Here is a 20,779-nt window from a genome sequence, read left to right on the forward strand (position 1 = left end):
AAGCCTACATTCTACTCCTTTCTTGAGAGCTATGGTGTATCTTCTTTTTCAGCTGCTCAATATAAAATACTGAAGTAGTCACTGTAGCAAGAAGTTAATTTCTTTCCTGCTCTCAGTTACTCTGAGATACCTAGTCACACTCTTTTTATTTTTTTTCAATTTATTTCCTTAAAATATTCATTTCACAATGGTCTTCCACTTCTCCAAACAACCTGGAGCTCAGAGCATCCTCCAGGCTGGAAGAGAGAGGTGTTGGAAGAGGGAATTGGGCATGAGTGTCTCATTCCCTGGGTGAAATGAGCAAATTGTTGCCCAAAGGGATCTGGCACCACAACTTTGTGAATAAAGACACAGCCATTCCTTCATTTTGTTGATGCAGGTGATCTTGAAAAAGGGAATTTTATTCAGGCTCTCAAAGGAGTTTCATAAATGCCTAGATTTTGTTAGTGTGATCAGTGAAGAGGTGTGCCAAGGGTTCCTCCCTGTGAGAGCTGAAGCACTTCTGCTTGAGAAAAAGGACACACAATTGTAGTGGCACTACCACTGAAAAATTGTCAATGTATGTTTGCAGGTTCAGGGCTGAAAATAATGTAATTTAGTTTTGCATGGTAGCCCTTATTAATTTGGAAATACTTTTGGTTCATATTTTTCTCCTTTATTATTATTTTTTCCTGTTTTTACCATTTTGCCTGTTATTTGTGCCTCCTTAAATGTCTTTAATTGAGAACTAGAGACTGATAAATCCTGACAAAAGGAGAGTATCAAAAGGAGAGTATCATATTTTTAAGGCCCAAATATGCTGACTAAGCCTGGTGATTCATTTGCTTAAACATCTAGAATGCTATTTTGGAAGCTTGTGACTTTTTATTAATTTTTTTTCTTGTAAAACTCGCATGCTCTTTCTCACATGGAACACCATAGCATCTCAAGGAAAAAAAAAATAGAAACAAAAGGTTTTGTGCTTTAATTTGTGTGTGGATTTCCAAAACATAAATGCTGCAGCACACACCAACACCACTAACAATGCCAAGAAAATGGTAATGACCATTTTTAAGGCCATTGCAAACTGGATCAATCGATAGAAATGTACATCTGACAACAACACTCTGAGATCCCTTCAGGCAGCATAGCCCCATTGTTTTAAAGACTATTTGATTATCAGTCATGAGCAAACTTTTCAGTGTTGTCAGATGGACCTTCCATGACAAGAAAACATTGGTTTTGTCTTCTGTGGGTGTGTGCCCGTGTACGTGTGCGTGTCTTGCCGTCGTTGTGCGTAACGCGTTTGAATCTGTCCAGCACAAGGCAGAATATTTATGTAGGTCTATTTTACTGAAATTCTGCAGATGCTCTGTGGGGTTTAAAAGTCAGCGCTGTGACCAGAAAGTGAACCCTTGTGATTACTACTGTCAGAATGAGGGAATTTGCACTTTAACCACGTTTAATGAACCGAGATGCAAGTAGGTTTAACCTTCCACTTAATGCTGCACATTCTGTGACATCATTCCAGGCCACGGTTCATTGGTTCAAGTCATGCACATTCACATACATTTCACAATATATACTTAATCTGGGGGACCATTTCTATAATACACACTTACCCTTTGAGAGTTGCACTGATGAGTATATTTAAAAATACATTTGGAGTGTGTGTATCATCAGGGGAAGAAATAAAAGGCTTTATTTTGCTAAATAAATTGGAAAAAAACCTGAAAATGCCACTTGGCCTCTATTGCTCATGTTTTGAGACATTTTACCAAGTTAATCCTATATAGCATTAAGTTTAGTGAGCAGTGATATTGGACATGTTCTGTAGTCTTATTTCTTATTTCTTATCTGAACAGGGAAAGGAACAGAACAGCTATTTAGGTGCTACTTTAAGAATTAAGCTTGTGTTTTTAAGTCTTGTTAATTTTATAGAAACTGTTAAACAAAAGTATATGAGCTACCTCATACCGTTGACTTCTCTGGTTAAAAAAGAAAATTACATTTGTATTCTCTATTTCTATAAAGGATTTTAGGTCTATTTCTTAAAGAGAAAATTTTAGTATTCATCAGAAAAAGAAACAACCTTATTCTTTGAAAATCCTGTAAGGCAGATGTACAGAGAGATGCAAAACACCTGCCAGATGAACAAGCTTCCCTCAGTGGTTGAGATGCAAAAGTCAGTAGTGAAATCATGACCTAAAAACCTGGACTTGGGAGAAAATGTGTAATTCACACAGATGTAAACTTCTGTCAGTGAATGGTTTATGGAAACACAGAATGCTGTGGGGATGTGATGTGGGTGTCTGGTTAGTAGCAAAGACAGCGACTGCTTAGGGTGAATAATCTAATTTTTTGTTTAAACATGGTCTCAGTTGCTTTGTCAATGTTCTCATGCAATGAAACTCTGGCTTGAGGTACCATGAACCCATTGGAAACAAGATTAATGTCCTAACTACCAACTTCTACCAGCTGGAAGAGTGTGGAGTGGACAGCAGAATGTGGGACAGGGGTGCTTGGAACTTTTTCTATCTCCATGTATCATGCTTGTGTTTTCAGAATCATGCAGCCCTAAGAACAACATACTGCTGCCTATAAAGTCACATATTGGATGTACCTTTTCTGCTTTTTCTCTCAAATGCTCCATGAGCCATTTGTCCACAGCCCAATGTTTTTCTAAACCAGTCTCTAACTGGGGAGTGGGTGATTTTTAGAAGAAATAGGAGATGCCTGGGTTTATTATCATTCAGCAGGAGCTCTGCTCTCTCTCACAGTCAGCATCAGTTGAGAATGCAAACTTTACACATAATCATGCCCTTATTATCATTCAGTAAAGACAATAGAGAATAAGGTTTAGCAGTTCCAAAGGGCAATCCTAAAGCCATAATTATAGAGCAACTCTAAGCCTGTAAGAACAGACTCTCCTTTCAACATTTTTATTTTATCTTCCTCTCTCAAGGTGTCTTCTTAATGACGAATGCACTAAATGACCTAAATATCAGTTGCACTCTGGAAGGAGGAGTTGTGGTTTTCACCTAACCATTTTAGGAATGAATGAAGGTCTTGCTGTGGCTTCATATAAACCACCAAAAAAAAAGAAGGTTTTACGAAGGCTATTGCCAGTTTCAGTGAAAGTTCTGTCCTGGTTTCAAATATGCAGAATGTGCTGTGATTTCTCTTTAGACTTCAATGCAATCTAGAATATTAATTCTTCAAATTATTTTTTAGGTGTGTGGTGATTGTTGTTCCCCTTCCTTCCCACATTATTGTTCTTGCTCAGTTACAAAGGTTGTGAGAGAATTTCAGAATGTTAAAATTTGGGGTAATGACCTTTTATGAAAAATGTTCTATTCAGGGTGTCTTAAAGTAGCATAATCTTCTGTATAGTTACTGTCATTTTAATATTCCCAAACTACATTTTCAAGGAGCTCTTTAGTACTGCTCACTAATGGGTGGGGTCTGTGGGTGAGACATGCCTGAATTGCACCAGTAAATTCACAAATCAGTTGAAAAAAAGAATGATCAGGAGATCAGATTCATATGAGAAATAATCAAGAAATGGGTTTTTTTTCTGTATTTCACAAACTGTTCTTTCCATCTGTTCTATCAGTCTGTCTTTCAATAAATACCTTTATTTATGTCTCTGTTTCTTTCTCACTAATTACCCACCTGTATATTCATTCCTGCAAGAGAAGCAGGGTTTAGAGAGAGATTGCACCTTGTATGATACCAGTGAAGAGAACTGGAAAGAATTGAAACTCTACAGTACTCAAGAGTGACTCTGGTTGTTGAATGGGCAGGGCTTTCATTACAGAATCTTTGGCACAGGATATTGCTCTCTCTCAGCTTTGTTTCTTTTATACCTTCATCATAACTATATATTGCTAAAACTCCTTTATTTTTTTGTATTACTATTGGTATTTGTACCTGCACATGGATGTGTGCTATAATTATTTTCTGAAAATAAATGTAATCAAATCATAACTCTCTTAGGCATTCTAGAAATATAAAAATCAGAAGACAGAGTACAGCATTGCATTAGTTGCCTGTGGCTGGATGTGCTGGATGTTCAGAGGGATTCAAGTGTGTGTTGTATTTCAATATTAGAACAAATATCAATTCCTCTGTAGTGAAGAACAAGTCATCCTGGAGAGTTAATGAGAAGGCACAAACCATGCAGGAGCTTGGAAGAAAGCCTGAATTTGATAACAGAGAAAACTGAAAAGTGAAAGGCGGAGAAAGAATAAATAACTTCATTTCTTAATGAAGAATTTTGGTCAAGTAACAGGTTAAGGACTGTGAACAACTGGGGAGAGAACAAATAGTGGAATTATTTAAAACTGATTACAAAGTTTGAACTTGGAAGTGCAGACATGGATAAATTAGGAAAAGCAGGCCCTGCAGGAGGGAAACAAGCAGGAGAGCAGCTCTTACAGAATCCTGGGATGCTTTTGGTTGGAAGGGACCTTAAATCTCACCTTGTTCCAGCCCCCAGCAATGGGCAGGGACACCTTCCACTGGAGCTGCTCGGACCCCCAGCCAGCCTGGCCTGGACATTCCAGGGATGGGGCAGCCACAGCTGCTCTGGCACCCTTGTTGCATTGTTTCCAGGTTGTTCTTGCCAGCTTTATCCCAGGAGGCTGGAGAGAGGCACTGAGTGAGGGGAGAGTGTGGGGAGAGCACCTGAGTGTGTGTGTTTAGGTCCCAGAATTCAGGAATTAAAGAGTGCATTCCTCTTTATGGAGGAGCTCCCCTGCAGCTCAGGTGCCTCCTCTGATGCTGGGCCTTCCTCCTGACATTCCTTTCATGTTGAAAAATCTTCCCATATGAACAATTTTTATTTAAGTGCACGTGCAGCTGCACAAGTGTTACATTTACACACAGGTTTATAATAAATAAACTCATCACTAAACCAAACTTTTGCTCAACAAAGGTTCAGGTTCATCCATGGTCCAGTTGTGGACAAGAAAGGGACCACAGCCTGCAGTCCCTGACTGGCATTTTCTGGAGGCTGAGGAGAAAAAGCCTCTGTGATAAAGAACAGTCACAGGATTGAAAAGCCTGACTAAGAGAAGGCCCTGGTAACCCTGAGCAGCAGCACAAACCAGGAAATTTTATCAAGTATCCTGCAATAGATGCTTTCCATATGATTTCCTGGGGTATATTTAATGAGCTCCCCAATTGCAATTGCAACAGGAATGTCACAGCATTCTGCCAGTCCTTTGAGAGCTTTCTTTTTCAACTAAAAATATCTTTGTTATAAATATCTCGAAACTGAATATAATCCACAGGTTATACCTTTGTGTGATAAAAGATATTTTATCCACTTTGTATCACAAACTGGTAGTAGTTCAAGAACCAAATGAAAACAGGTGTTTGAAGAGTGGTTGTCAGAGGAGGAGCTGTTAAGATCTTGGAAAAGAGGAATTTGTATCTTTTTCATGGAGCATTTACTAACTAGGCTGTAATGCAGATATCCTTTGTCCATGAGTTTAAAACTGTTCAGATAAAACTTGTATAATATTTGCTGCTGTATATCACTGCTTGTGAAAAACATGCTTGGGTTTTTATCTACCTACTTACCCAGTCTTTTCTCATCTTTTCTTTTTAGTTTTACCATTTCAACCTATTTTCCTTTTATTGCTCAGTGTAATTTCAGCTACAGTAGAAGTCACCTGGACATGCTTTTATATATTTTTCTGTTATTATTTTTAGTAATTGTATATCTTCTGTACTGTACACATATTGCTAATTGCATGGTGTATGATGACTCTCAGTTTGTTCTTTTTCTTACCTTGGGATGAGTGAGGCTGAGTTGCATTTGGAGGTTGTTCCTTACAGTGAACATCATGCAGCTGTGAATAATCATTTGTACAAAATAATCTCATGCCCAAATGAAAATTAATTTTTAAAGTCGCTTCTTTTTTTTCTCACATATATTTTGACTAAATTTCAACAGGTTTTTGGTGTTCCTGAAAAGAATTTTTTTATTGTTTTGCCTGCTTTTGAATGATACCATTGTCCTATTCTGAATGTATTGGATTGCAAGGCAATTTGTATTTCATTTGCAGGTAACAAGTATAAATTTTGTATCCCTTGACTTCTACATTATTTTCCTTTTATGATACTGAGGGATGCTCATTAGAAAAAGCTACTAAAATGTGGTTTCTTCATGTATGAAATGGTCATGGAAAAGTTACTACTTGAAAATAATGAAACCCTACAATAGAGGGGAAGCTGCAGAATGTGAAATTACTGATCAGTCCTGGGATGGGATTTTTGGTCTTTGTTATGGAAGAGCTTTAATTTAGAGAGTTAATCAGTGGATTTAACTCTATTATATCAGCTCCCTGTATGAACAATGCATATCTGCAGAAGTATTCCTAAATTTATTATAAGGAATAGTTTAATTATTTGGTTTAGTGCAAAGCTTTTATCATCCTATGGCATCCTACAGAGTTTTGGGGGAAAAGGGAATTTAGATTTTTCTCTTTCAATGCAATTTAGTGTAGATAGTAAATAACTGTAATCCAGATGTTCTCTTGTCTTACAGTTTTAATATCAATGATAAGACAAGTTCCAGTGAAATTTTAATGTTAAGTATTCTTAAAACAGTGAGGCTAGATACTTTTATTAGGATGTTTTATTATATATTGCTATATAATGACCAAAAGGAAAAGCAAAGTTAAAAAAATTACTTTGTGTAATGAAGAAATATCATTTATAGCTAAGAAACATTTTCAGTTCCCCTTCCACTTCTGTTTTGTAAGGACTGTTCCACAGATTCTCTTACACCTCTAGACTAATCTTTCAATGTTGTCATTTTTGGATCTGCGCTGGAATATTGAGCTGGAAAACAGTTGCCTACAAAAGCACTTTTAACTGCATGTTATGCCTTCTGTATTATATTTTTATGACAATGCCTGTGGCACAAAGAGGGAGAAAAAAGGAGAAACAAACTTTTTTAAAATTTGCACACTGCCACCAAATTAGCTCTTTTTTTACTAATTCTTTTTTCTATTTACTCAGTCCTTTCATAGTCAAATGGTCAAGTACATGAATAATGGAGTTCAGAAAGTTTGCTCACACTGAGCTGTAAGGGTTATACAGAAATAGACGAGACATTTTCTGTCATGAATGGACTCTGATAACAGCATGATCAGAAATGTAAATATCTCCAGTCTAAACATTCCTCACTCCAAGTGCAACACCTTCATAACCTCAATTGAAAGTTTTTTAAAACGTCTCTCTTTACAATGCTAGTTCCTCAAAACAGATAATTCCAATGACATTCAGTACCTCAGGAGGCACTTCCCAAGCACTCATTTCTTTATAAATATGGAACTGAATTGTTGCAGAGAGAGCTGTAGAAGTTTTATTAATGACCTTGGCAGCAGAACGTGTGCAACCTTTATTTTTTTACTTTTATTCAGTTTTCATATGGGCATCCCCTGTGGTACTGCTGCTCTTTGATCTCTCTCTGGTTCTGCTGGGAGCTGGAGATTTGCACCTGAGATGTTCTCTGCAGCACCGTGCACCGCTCAGCTGACTCCAGCCTGTCCTTCACTGTCAGCTTCCCCATCTGTTTCCATCTGTATTTGTCTGGGAGTGACTCAAATCAGGCATTTCCACTGTTCTTTCTCCTGAGTTTGTGATCATGTGAACATCCTTGATGAAACAAAGTGGCTTTATGTGGTTCTGCTTCATTAATGCCTTTTTGTTTGCTCGTACTATGTGATGGTGTTTGCAGGGGTCCAAAGAGGAGGGAAGAGATGAGGATCTGACTCTATGTTTCAGAAGGCTGATTTATTATTTTATTATATATATTATATTAAAACTATACTAAAAGAATAGAAGAAAGTATTTCATCAGAAGGCTGGCTAAGAATAGAAAAAGAAGGAAAGAATTATAACAAAGGCTTGTGTCTCTCAGAGTCTGAGCCAGCTGACTGTGATTGGCCATTAATTAGAAACAACCACATGAGACCAATCACAGATGCACCTGTTGCATTCCACAGCAGCAGATAACCGTTATTTACATTTTATTCCTGAGGCCTTTCAGCTTCTCAGGAGAAAAAATCCTAAGGAAAGGATTTTTCATAAAATGTGTCTGTGACAATGCTGCAAATGTCCTGTCTGACCATACAGCCCCTGAAAATGGCACAGAACTGCTCCTGCTACCAAAGAGTTTGGGAAAGGACAAACCACTGCACATCCAGCTTAAACAGGAGTCAGTTCCCATGCTAGGAACTGAGCAGTCTGAATTTAAATGTCCTGACACCAGAAAATGCTGTTATTATGAGAAATTTCTCTCTGCAGACAATTAAAACTGGTGAAGATCTGCTCATTTCCCATCTTCCTGCATGAACAGTTGTCCATGTCCCAACCCCATCATTATTCATGTGCCTGCTCGTGGCTGATTTTCTGTGTCAAAGTCCCTTGCAGAAAACATCCCTTTCCCCTGGGCTTTACTCCTTTTTTCCTCTGCCTGCCCCAGACAAGCCTTTAGTGCCTTGCTGGACCATCCAAGGGCAGCCATTGCACCTCAAAGTGCAGAAGGAAATGGCAGCCATCCTTCCAGCTTCAGTCTCTTTAAAGTTTGTTGGAAAAAGCAAGCATATGGGAAAAAAAAATTAAAATATAGTGGCAACTAACAATGTTTTTATGAGACTTCTATCAAATGCCTCAGGTGTTTCAATATTGCTGATTTTTTTGCAATTAGAATGACAAGATAGATAAAGAACTTTTAATATGTTTGCCTTATTTTTTCCTCTGTTTACTGCATATCTAGCTGTAGGATTTTTTTCTTCACCAGCTGTTTTGATATCATGTCTGCTATAAGATTTTGAAGAATGTAATTGTACATTATACAAGTTTCTCATGAGCTTGTACTTGAATGCTTCATGGTGATCCTTTTTCTAGTCTCACTGTCTTATGTTCTCTAAACTGTTTTTATGACAGATTTATCATAATGATTTTATATACAGTGGAAGCATTTGAAATATTTAATATAAGAATTTAGTTGCAAAGTTAGATATGTCTAAAATATTTTTTACTTTCAATAGTGTAGTATTAAATGCAAATTGTCTGTCATCACAAGTTTTAATTGCATGAGCTGAATGCTGAGAAGGAATGATGCAAAATATCAGGAGGAAATAGAAAGACTTTGTTTCATGTTTGTCATGTGCCAAGAGCTTGAAGCTGAGTAGAATATTCTAAATATAAAGATATATAGTGTTTCTCTACAAGAATGGAGACACTTATTTTGCAGCTGTATGTTGAAAATTGACATTTTAAAAAAGCAAATTCCTTGAACAGTATCTTAGTAAGGTAAGCTGTCAGTGCAAGCATTTTTATCTTACATAATTGCTAAAAAGAGATCTGGAAAGAAAAAGGAACAGATGCATCTTTTGAAAGATTAAAGTTGTGTTCCCTGTGACTTGCAGTGTGCTGAAGTGATGGTAAGCAGGTGGAAAAGTCAGTTGGATTCAGTTATAAAATATATCATTGTGAGGCATGTGTGTAATTAGGAATTGGGGGTTCTTTGCAGTGAGGAAACCTAAGTGTGTATTTGCCATATTTATTTAAGTAAGCAAACTTATTTCAATGAGCATGAAGAACTTCTAAATTATAATGCAATTTAGCTAGTGTGTGACAATATATTAATCAACTAGCAATAATAATCAATATATTTAAAAAAATCAATAATGCTTCTAAAGACTCTCTATAGAGCTTAAGCACTTTAATAGTGAATCCTACCAAAAATTAAATTTACTTTCCAAAATAAGTTCAAGCTTAATAGAAACGCAGTAAAGAGATTTGTCTGAATGTCAGGTTGTGCTGGAAGAGGTTTAGGAGCAAGGAGAGGAACGAGCCAGTGTTCTGCAGTGATCTGCAAAGACAGAAGAGAGCCCAAAGCATCACCAGCACAGCTGCCCAGGGCTCCTCCCTGAGAATGGCATTGCTTTTGTCTAGAATATTTGCTGTCTTTCCAAAACTTCTTTTATTATAGAACAACATCAGTTGTTAAGCATAACCAGCTGTAAACTTTGCAATGTATTAAATCCTTAGGAAGGCATCAGATAGAAGTAGTTCTTGGAACTGTATGAGGGTAACGCTCTATTGCACCTCCCTAAAGATAACTGATGCTGAAATTCATAAATAATTCAAAAAGACTTAGAAAAAACATGATTCATTGCACAATATGCAACAGGGACAGATGAAAAGTGACTACTTCCTGCTGTTTCCACAAGGAGACTTTGAGGGTCTGTAGTAAACTTAATCATATTTACAGCAGGTTGAATAAACAATTGAATTTCATTCAGGTGTTTGTTTCTGGTTTTGATGGATTTGCTGAGTCTGCTTCCATGGACTCCTTGTGTTTCCTTGTGTGCATGGAGAGTGTTCTGAATCCCAACTGAGGAGCTATTTGCATATTGATATTCACACTAGGAAATTATAGCAGAATAGCTGTGAATAATCCAGGCACCTGGCTCCTGGAACACATATTCTGAATATAAATAGTTTTTAGGGCTTTCTGAGGCCAGGAGATGCTCCTGTCCCTTTAGGACAACTCTTTATTCTTTGGCTCTCAGGCCTGATTACACACACACACACACACACACACACACACACACATGTGGCTATATTCCTGCAAATAAACATCTGGTTATAAAGTTCAAGATTTCAAAAGTCAAAATGCCAATATACCTTTGATTAAACTTGTTTTGTTATTTGAGAAGTTAGAAAAGGAATTAAGGTTGCAGTGATAATAACAGGAATCAAACACACAGAGGTGTAGGTTTAAACTAAATCCCCACTCTGAGCGTTGTCAGTGCTGTGGCAGGGTTCTGCTGACTCCTCCCATGAGGATTCTTGTTGGTTTTGTAGAAGCACTACTGTGGTTCATGTAGCTCTTGAGAAGATGCTGGTGGTCTCTTTCATGGGTTTCTGTGTTAATAGCTGACATTTATTAACTTTCCCATCGTAATTGGATCCTTTCAGATGTTCAGCCAACTGGTCAGGCACACAGTGTGAGAGGCCAGCTCCCAAAAGCAGCAAGTCTGACAACATCAGCACCAGTAAGTACTTCCAATCACTGCTGTCACTTGGCAAATTTGGGTCACTTTAGAAATCTAAGCCTTGTGCTATCTTAAAACGTGAGTTTATGTCATGAAAATGTTCATTACTGGTATCTTTTTCTTTAAAAAAACCCAAAATATAGATATTTCTAGACTTTTAGGTTGCCATTTGGTGTTGCACAAGGCAGTTCTTAGGCCTTGCACTCCCTGCTCCAAGGGCTAGTGCACTTTTTAAAGAAAAGAATATCCACTGACAAGCATTTGGCCATATCAGCCCTGTGCAGGGAGCTAGTGGGAGACCTCTGACCATTTAAATCCTACTGAAAGCATCAAAAATAGAGCTGTAAGTAGTGCATAACTTTTGTATTGGCCATCTGCAGAGGGCTGAGTTTTACCCACTGTGAAAATCATCCCGAAAGTAAGAACAGCTCCTGCTGAATGTTTTTAAACACCTCTGAAAGCATGAAAGGATGGCATTGCTGCAGTTCTGGCAGCTGAAAGTGGCCAAGGCTGCCTGCAGAGTGCTGAGTGTGCTGCTGGTGCCCTGCTGGACCTGCCCTGCTCACATTTAGCCCAAGTGGAGCAGCACAATGAGCTGCCTGCTATTCAGGTCAGCTTGGTGGATAGATGAAACTTTTCAGGGCTTTTTTCTGAAATGTTTACATGCCAAGACAAAATTAACTTTTTTTTTTTTTTTTTTTTGGCACCTAGGTAGAACTTAAGGCAGTTATTTATCAAATGTTTTCTTAAAAGAGCCTTGTTGTAATATCCTTTACATGCTGAATCTTCATAAGCTGAAGTGAACTCAGGATGCTTCAAGTTTTTATTCAGTGCTTCATTTCGTGTCTCTGACAACCTGACTTGGCTTTCAGGCAGAAAGCCTTCAGGCAGAATTCAAAGCACTTCTCAATTCTTTATTTAGACTGTGGTTAATGTAGAGCAGACACTGCCAGCAGCTTATTTTTTTAATAAATCAATAAATGTTGTCAGTGAAACAACCAGCAATATTTTTGTTTTCCACCAGTTAAGGATTGTGATATTAAAGAAACTACATGCCTCTCCACAGTGGCTTTATGCTGGATTCCTGCTTTTATAACTCCTGTATTTATAACATAGAATTATTTGTTGCATGTATTTCTTTATGAGCAGATACTAAAAGCAAGGCTCAGAAATAAGAGTACAGTTACTGACCTTATTTTTGCAGATAGTCTCATTTCAGTGAAATTATCTGCCAAAATAATGTGAAGCCCATTTTGTTCTTCCCTGTTCCCTCCTCTCCTTTAACGTTGCTGTCTGATCTGTGCACTGTTTTTCTGCTGCATTAAGCATTATTGTAGTTTTTGTGATTGCCTATATCAACATAACAAAATTGTTGGCTCTCGAGTACAATGCAGTAAAATGCAGCAAAATGCAGGAATGCACCAACCATCTAGAAATGAAGATTGCTGGCTGCTTTTTCTTTTCCCACAAATAAAGGTAATACTAATACTAATTAAAATACCAATTAATTCTTCAACCAGAGCTAGGACTACTGGATATTTTAAATTAATAATTGCATGACCTAAACTGCTGAAGATCCTGGCCATGCCACTCCAGTCCAAATTGTTCAGCAATTCCAGATTTTCATGGACTGTTGCTGCAAATGAGGGCAGGGAATTAATCCAAGTTATATTGGTATCCAAAAAGAGGAAACTCCTGATTTGTTCATAAAAGTACTTGTGTGTACACTATTAACTGTAATGAACTTGGGTTTTTTATTGATCAGCATTAAAATCTCAAATTGATGAGTGAAGCTCATCACATGAAATTGCATTGTTGGCATGGGAAATTATTCTCTTTTAATTAATGTAACTGTTTTACAGCTGTGAAGCCATGATTATTCAGTGATATTTCCTTCTGTTTTAGGAAGCATAGCAATCATTGTTCCTCTTGTTCTACTGGTGACTTTGATCACTACTCTTGTAATTGGACTATTTCTTTGCAAAAGAAAACGAAGGTAAGTAATTTTATATTGATTTATAGAGTAAAAAAATAAATCTTTTGAGTATTGGCATCTTTCTGATTTACAAAAAATCACTTTATGTGAGAAACAAAAATGCAACAATGACCCAAGACTTGTTTCTGGAGGCAGCAAATCAGTTACATATTGGCTCTTGCTGGAGCAACCATGTTTGTCATTGATACTTAAGTTCCTCATGCAGTAGTTATAAAAAAATGTAAAAAAAAATTTGCTCAATCCTTTAAAGGCTGTATAAGTGTTAATAACTTTATCCAGAGACTTAGAGAACTTAACAGAATTCATGTATTTCATTGAAACCACATACTCAAATTTTGAGTATTGTTTACATGTTCAAGTTATATTGAAGATGCAAATAATTCTCAAAATATTTACTGTAGTGTCCCAAACCTTTTCCTTATTAATCTGTTTCTTTAGTATCTTGAAGGGAATATTTTCTTCTCTGGAATTCAGCTGCCTTGGAGCTGATAATGAGCTTGGGTTTGACTTTTTGACTTTGTGCATTTCTTCCAAGGCCGCGTTTGGTGGCCAGGGGAGGCAGGAGTGTTTCTGCTGTATGAGGCACCTGAGAGAGCTGCTGCCCTTCAGATGTTCAAAGAACATCATCACACTGATGGTGCTGCAGATTTAGCAAGGGAAGATTCCTGGCAATAAGGCCATGGCCCACTAGGGAAGGCAGAGTGGGAATCAGAGAGCAAACCATTTACTTCAGGCCTGTAGCTGTCCTGCTGGCTGGCCTTGAGCAGCTGTCTTCCTTTCTCCTGGGGCTTGTTACCCCACATCTGAAACCAAGATAATGTCCCTTTGTTAAGTCCTTTAAAAGTAAGTGGTGAATCTGCTGTTTCTGCAAATGTGGCCATTTATGAGGCTATTTCAGTGCTCCAGGCTAAAAGAATCTTTTAAGTTACTATGATCTGGCATCTCTCTCCCCTGCAAACTCTAGTGTAAACTAGTGAGCATCAATTTTTAAAACCTTTTTTGTAAAGCCAATAAGATAAATACATTTCCTGACCATACTGTTAGTAGTGCTGACCCTGCCAGACTCCATGGATGTCATTATGCGCTGCTGCACCTAAAATGCCAGGTTTAGTGATAGCCAAATCCTGAAACCAGTTGCTGCTCTGTAAATTATTTAGGTTACTGAGAATCACTTGTTAAATAATAGATTTTCAGTGGAGAAATAGAACTAGCCTCAATAAAGGGCTTTCTTCTTAAAATTATATTTGAAAATGTATTTTAGAGTTATTTTCTCTCTTCAGAGAAGACTGTCAATTGCTAAAATAGGTGTAGCTGTTCAACACTTGCATGCTACTGTTAAGTACCTATTTTAGGAAATATTTTTTCAATGACATTGCTGAAAAATACAGATCATTTAGTATATTGGATTTCAGATACTGACTGCATCTTAGCCAACAAGAGGACTCGACTGTTATCATCCTGACTGTGACCTCCCTATTATTCCTTTGTAATTCTAGAGAACATATTGCACTGGGAAAAAATTACCCTCTTGAGGTTATTTCAATTGCTTGGGCTGAAATCACCTCCTTAGCTGAAAGAAATGAATTCAGCAACAGAAACAATTCAACTCAATCACTTATCTTTACTGATACCTAATTCAAGGTTAAAAATAAGGCTCTGTCTTTTATTAAAGCTTGAAAGAAAATTCAAGTTGAACTTCAGTGTTCCAATCACCACTGGCAGGGAATGCAAACTGGAATGAGGAGAAGTTCATACATTTTTAATGCATCCTGATGGAACCATTTGCTTGTCCTCAGTTTACGGCTGACTTTGGGCAACCGGTTTGAAACAAAAGTGAAATGAATGAGCAATGGGACATGACTCATATTCTCTTTGCCTTCATTCCTGCAGGGAATTGGCAGTGACTTTGCAAGGCTTTGCTTGGAAGTGAGGGAAATCTGGAAATAACTGGAGGAAGTCAGGGTTGTAGACAGCGAGTTAGCACTTTGTATGGATTCATAACACTACAGCCAAACTGAGAAAAACAATGAAATTCTGCTTCCAGCTTCTGTGAGATCTATACATAGACTCAGATTGCTACTTTGCTTGGAAAATTGAAGGATTTTATGATTGTCTCCCGTTGATCTTAGAGATTAAAGAGAAACAAGATATCCAACAGCTCGCTTGAAAGTTCACTATGTTCTTCTTTTTTTGTATGTTTATGCAATACAGGACAAAAACTATCAGAAGACAACCCATGATAAATGGAGGACTCAATGTAGAAATTGGCAATCCATCATATAACATGTATGAGGTGGGCCATGACCACAGTGAAGGTGGTCTTCTAGCCTCAGATTTTACTCTAAATGCAGAAAAGGTAATTTCTTTTCTCTTTCTAGTGGCAAAGCCATTTTATGTCTTGCAAGGTTTTGTCTTTAAGTGTAACGAATAGAAATGTAGAACAATGACATTTAGATTTAGTTAATGAATATAAAGCCAAGTTAGATTTCATTAGAATAAATGTCATGTATATATTAACAGCTGTTTTGTAGTCTGATGCTGTCTGATGGTCATTTTTCCTAGCACCCGTATTTGATCAAAATAGAGTTTGAAATTAACTACAAAATGATTGGGGGTTTTTTGTCAAGACAGACGTGTCTGTGAGCTGACAAACCACAACTGGGTTTGTCAAGTGGCAAAAATTTAAAATTGGAAAATATTTTAAATTGGAAACACAATATGGTCCAGCCCCTGTCTGAAGCATGAAAGAGTGCACGCATGCATAGCAGCGTAACTTATTCCATGTGAAAACTTGCCGAGGCGCGAGGAGCTGGGATCCCTGACGGGGCAGATAGATTAAATGTTTGCACAAAGCTAGTAAGTATTATCATTTCCTTGAGAGAGATGCTGTCAGTCCTGCAGCAGCAGCGCGGTGATTGAAGTGCCTGAGTGATGTGACACGGGATGAGCGGGGTAATGCCGCGCTATCTCTCCCGGAGCGCCGTAATCAGGCGCACACCAAAGGGCAGCCATCACTCCCTGCCATTCCTGACAAAGCAATAACAGGATTACTGATAGCTCCAGCAATGTCACCACTGCAGCACACAGGCAGTGTGCTCAGTGCAGGAGGTAAGCTGAAAATGGAGTTACTCACTGGAGGCAGAGTGGCTGAGCCAATGCTTATTGTGAGGTCTGGCCCTAATCCTCAGTGGAAAATGGTTGGAAAATGCTGAATTTTATTCTCGTGTTGAATGTAAGAGTTTTCCGTGCTGAGGATTGCCTGGAAGGAGGTTTTTATAAATGTAGATCATTCTAAAACAATGTTTTCAGTTGGTGCACTGTTTATTTAACAGTGTTGATAAGTACACGTGGAAAATGCTCTATTAGCACAGAAACTGAAATTTTCTGTTTATACAGGCCAGATACATAGGGGGAGGGTCCACTGCATTCAAGCTTCCCCACACAGCTCCATCAATCTACCTAAACTCTGACTTGAAAGGACCACTATCAACAGGGGTGAGAAATGATGATCCAAGTCCATTCCATTCCACCACAGCCCCTTTCTAAAGAAAGTTTGTCTGTCATTTTTGAGTAGAAGCATTTTCTGTTTCTTTTTAATTTTGTTTTTCTTTTTTTAATGGAATGAAGAATGACAGTAAATAATACATTTTCTGTTTGAAATAAAGGGTCCCCCTCTGCATACAAAATTTCATCTGTACCCATCATCGTAACATGATCTAAAACTGCAAATGTCTTTGCAAAGGAATAAAAAAACAGTAAGCGATGTGATGCTTTGCCATATTATAAATTATTATAAAAGTTTAGCATGGCCATCACAGCCATTTATCCTGATATATTTAAAATTTGTATGCAATTACAGGCATTTAGTGAAGTTTATCAAACTGAAAGATGATCCCAAATAATGGAAACAAGTGGTTTTATTTTAGAGGAATTTGATGCACATAAAAATAAACAATTTCCTTCAATATTCGCAAAGCATATTTTAATTGTTCAGATTTCAATGGGTTTGTATCACAAAAGAGCTCCTTCTAAAACATTGGATTTTTTACTACAACTTAGTATGAGGTTTGCAAACATTAAGATTCAAGATACAAAAGGGACATCAATATGACATTCATTTTCATGTGCCTCAGTAAATATCCATTTTTTGTGCCATTCACGTTCTTGCATGATTGTAATATGTTGTATTTGGAAATTTAATAATTGTTATGGGGTGTGTTTTTTCTGATGGAGCACAGAACCATGGATGATGACAGCCAGAATATTTACCCATCTTTAACTTTTTCTCTTAAATTATGGCCACTCCAGCTTCTTTTTGTACCACACTGTACTGCCTTGTACAATCAGTACCACTCAAAGAAGGATCACGAGGCAGACCCTACTATTATATATAATTTTAGTAAGTCAATAAGGCACTGCATAGATGCAAAGCATCTCTGTTCTGTTGTGGTTATCATCCTTAATAATGGTTGTCAATGGAGTAAAAATGTTCTGACAATTGAAATAAGACTAAATTTCTGATTATAATCATGACCACAAAAGTAAAGGTCTGTGGGAACAGAACAGTAGAACTGAGAGTAGCTCTTTTTTAATTTTTTTTTTTTTTTTAATTAAATAGATGTGGCTCACCTTCTTCTGCCTTCATTTCAGGAAAGTCTGGACCACAAGGCAATCACTTTTTCATCTGTAATAGATGGAATGGGCAGCTTTTAATTCACTAACTGAGCAGCTGCTGTAGCCATCCAGACTGAGCAGTATCTTAATCCTGGGCTCAGAAAAAGAGTTGAGCAACAAGGAAAGGAAGAACTAAGACTTAAAGTCATTTTTCATTCCTTGTTTCCCAGGATGTACTCGGGATATTTTCAAGTCAGGAAAACCTACCCAGTTCTGCTTTGGCCAATTCAAAGTTTAGCCACTTCTTATTACACCAAACAAATTAATTTCCCTTTTTTAGAGCTTCTTGATGTTCCGCTCAGTATCTGTGCAAGCAGAGCAGTGCTGATAAATTAGTTGTAAAAAGAGGAGGATTTTGACCACAAGGTGCCCTTTCCTGTTATCATGGATAAAAGCGGAACTCTAATTGGATAGCAAAGTTCTTCTAGAGACAATAAAGGCACAAAGTATGAAGGAAATAGTGGAGACTCAGGGGATTTCTCCCACAATGAAGTGCTTTGCAGCATTAAAACTGGACTTGTCCAATACTGAAGTGCCACTCATTTCAACAGATGTTTTTCATTACAGTCCAAACCACCAAAATTGCTGAGAAAAGGCTTATCAATTTGTAACTACTATGATATATTAACAGTTGTGCTGGTTTATTATTAAAGTTTAATTTACATGACGAAAGTCTTGAATTTTTTGGTCAAATCATGTTGTGTATTTGGGCCACAGAATTCGAAAACATGGTCAGCTATTGATGGGATGCTGATGTCTTAGAACAGGTAATACATGGAAACTGTTGGCTGCAGTTTTCTCCTGTTAAACTTGTCACATGGTCTCACAGTGCACCTTCTCTATAAACTCCTTCATATCTATTCTGAAATCTTCCAGTGTAATAAGGTGGACAAGTCAACCTCAGAGACATTTTTTCAAGGTTTTTAATTTATTTTTTGTCAATGTTTTTATGGTTTTAATATCATAATATGCTGCATGTCATGTCATTGGTTACTTTAATAGCATGTCTCATCATGATTTTAATTTTCAACTAAATAATTAACTCATCATCAGGTTTGCAGACGTCCAGGTATCTATTAAATATGTCCTGTTGTATTTTATGTGTACTTGTTCTTGCTTTAACAAAGCCATTTCCATCTCCATAAATGCTAATTTTGATTCAACCTGACTGGTCTAATGTTTGCTTCATTTCTCTGCAGCCAACAAATTACGCCAATCCAGTATATGCAAAGTTATACGTGGATGGACAAAACTGTCGAAACTCCTTAGCAAGTGTTGATGAAAGAAGAGAACTTCTTCCAAAGAAAATAGATATTGGGATAAGGGAGACTGTGGCATAATCTGCTGTTACCTTTTATACTCTGTATAAATGTATAAAATATAAGGATTACTTTTCTATGTACCAACAGTATTATAATTGTTTTGGCATCAGCATTACCTCTGTTTTTTGTTTGGTTGATTGTTTTCTGGGTTTTTCTTTTGCTGATGACTTTTGACTGACCATTTGTAAGGTATTTTTATGAAAAAGAAACTGCACTACGGTACAATTTACAACAATGCTGCTGAAATAACACACCTTTAAATTTGTTAAAATGGCAAACAACATATTCGTTTGTAGCGTGAAAATGAGCAATCTATTTTCTATGAACTTTTTTGGTTCTACTTAATCGATGAAGATGGTATCTGCACTTTTTCATTATGTAGTCTGGAAGCTGTAGTACAGTGTGTAATTTTGTTTATTTTAAATGGTGAAAGAATGATTGAATGGTCTACTCTCTTCTTTGTGCCCATTAGAACTTCTCTTCAGATCCTGATGAAGCTAGATAACTTTTCACAAACAAACATAACTTGCTTTTAAATTAGCTTTAGGTTGCCAAGAAGTAAACAAGACTATAGAAGTGAAACATCTAATGATCTGCATGAACACAATGATTATGTTTCAGAAATCCAGTGACTGTACATGATATACTAAACATATATACCATGTAAACAAGCTTTGTATTTATTAAAACCTTATAGAACATAGTAACGATATATCTTGGAAGCTGAAACCTTACTTGCTGTGGGACAAAGCATTCAAACTCCAACAGTCCTGTAGGACAGTAGCCACCCTAGAGCACAAGAGGGCATTGCCTACACATGCTTTACATGTTTATTCACTTAATCACACACAGTTCTTATGGATTAATAACTCCCAACTCACACCGAGCAGTAGGGAAAAAGCCAGACCCCAAACCTTAAGCACACTCAGATGATCACAGCATTTGGTTTTGACAATCATAAATAAAACCCCTCACACCTCTTTAGTGATGCTAAAGGATTCAAAACACAGCAGTTTCTTTAAATTAAGATAAACTGTGGTATTGTGGAGGTAAAAGGAGCCAAGCTGCATATTAGTGAAACCTTAGCAAAGCCCAAGTTTCAGTAGTCTGGGTTCAATATCAAAGTCCGAGTATCAAAAGTGAAAAGCATCAGTATCAGTTTCCAGCACTTTTCTGACCTGGCCTGTTTTCTGTTGTTGCTAAGAAGCAAAATCCGACTCACCTTTTTTTAATTTTGATGGAAATAAAGAATAAAATTTCTTTCAGGTTTGAACTGAATCAAAATATTTTATACATAACTTTAAAGGCACAAAAGACGTATTCACACATATACTGTGGAGGACTCTTCCTTCCTCTGCTAGACATGACTGACTTTTAGCTATCATAATATATTAACCTAACAGATTAAATATGTTTGTGGTTGCTCTTTATTCCCTTTGTACAAGCATTACAAAAATAACTGCTGTTTTATAAGAGATTTTTGTTGTACTATTGTGCATGCATACTACCTATTTCTAAACTTTGCCATATTGGGGCCTTTATAAAACTCTTGATTTATGTAATACTAGTGCAATTTTGCTTGAACAATGTTATGCATATCATAAACTTTTTCAGGTTCTTGTTTAAGTACATTTTTTTAAATTGAACAGTATTTTTCATTTTGGTTATAATAGTCATTTTGCCTATGTTTCTACAATGAAGTGTTAAATACTTTATAAAAAA

At 37.1% G+C, this 20,779-nt stretch overlaps 1 protein-coding gene across 6 annotated transcripts in view; it reads left to right on the forward strand.

Moving 5' to 3' along the window:
• Window positions 1-19,169, forward strand: part of LRP1B (LDL receptor related protein 1B) — a 638,472-nt gene extending 619,303 nt beyond the window's left edge. For 2 of the 6 annotated variants that reach the window (XM_064718934.1, XM_064718935.1), the window contains exons 87-92: window positions 1,347-1,460; window positions 10,989-11,065; window positions 12,971-13,061; window positions 15,273-15,417; window positions 16,458-16,556; window positions 18,935-19,169. In XM_064718934.1, the coding sequence (XP_064575004.1) occupies window positions 1,347-1,460; window positions 10,989-11,065; window positions 12,971-13,061; window positions 15,273-15,417; window positions 16,458-16,556; window positions 18,935-19,075 (667 nt within the window). In that variant the 3' untranslated portion in view covers window positions 19,076-19,169. Of the gene's footprint in view, window positions 1-1,346; window positions 1,461-10,988; window positions 11,066-12,970; window positions 13,062-15,272; window positions 15,418-16,457; window positions 16,557-18,452; window positions 18,503-18,934 lie in introns of all 6 variants that reach the window. The other 4 variants (XM_064718939.1, XM_064718940.1, XM_064718936.1 and 1 more) reach the window with 3 other exon arrangements.
• The last annotated feature ends 1,610 nt before the right edge of the window (window positions 19,170-20,779 follow it).

The sequence above is a fragment of the Zonotrichia leucophrys genome, chromosome 7, assembly GCF_028769735.1.
Source record: "Zonotrichia leucophrys gambelii isolate GWCS_2022_RI chromosome 7, RI_Zleu_2.0, whole genome shotgun sequence".
NCBI lineage: Eukaryota > Metazoa > Chordata > Aves > Passeriformes > Passerellidae > Zonotrichia > Zonotrichia leucophrys.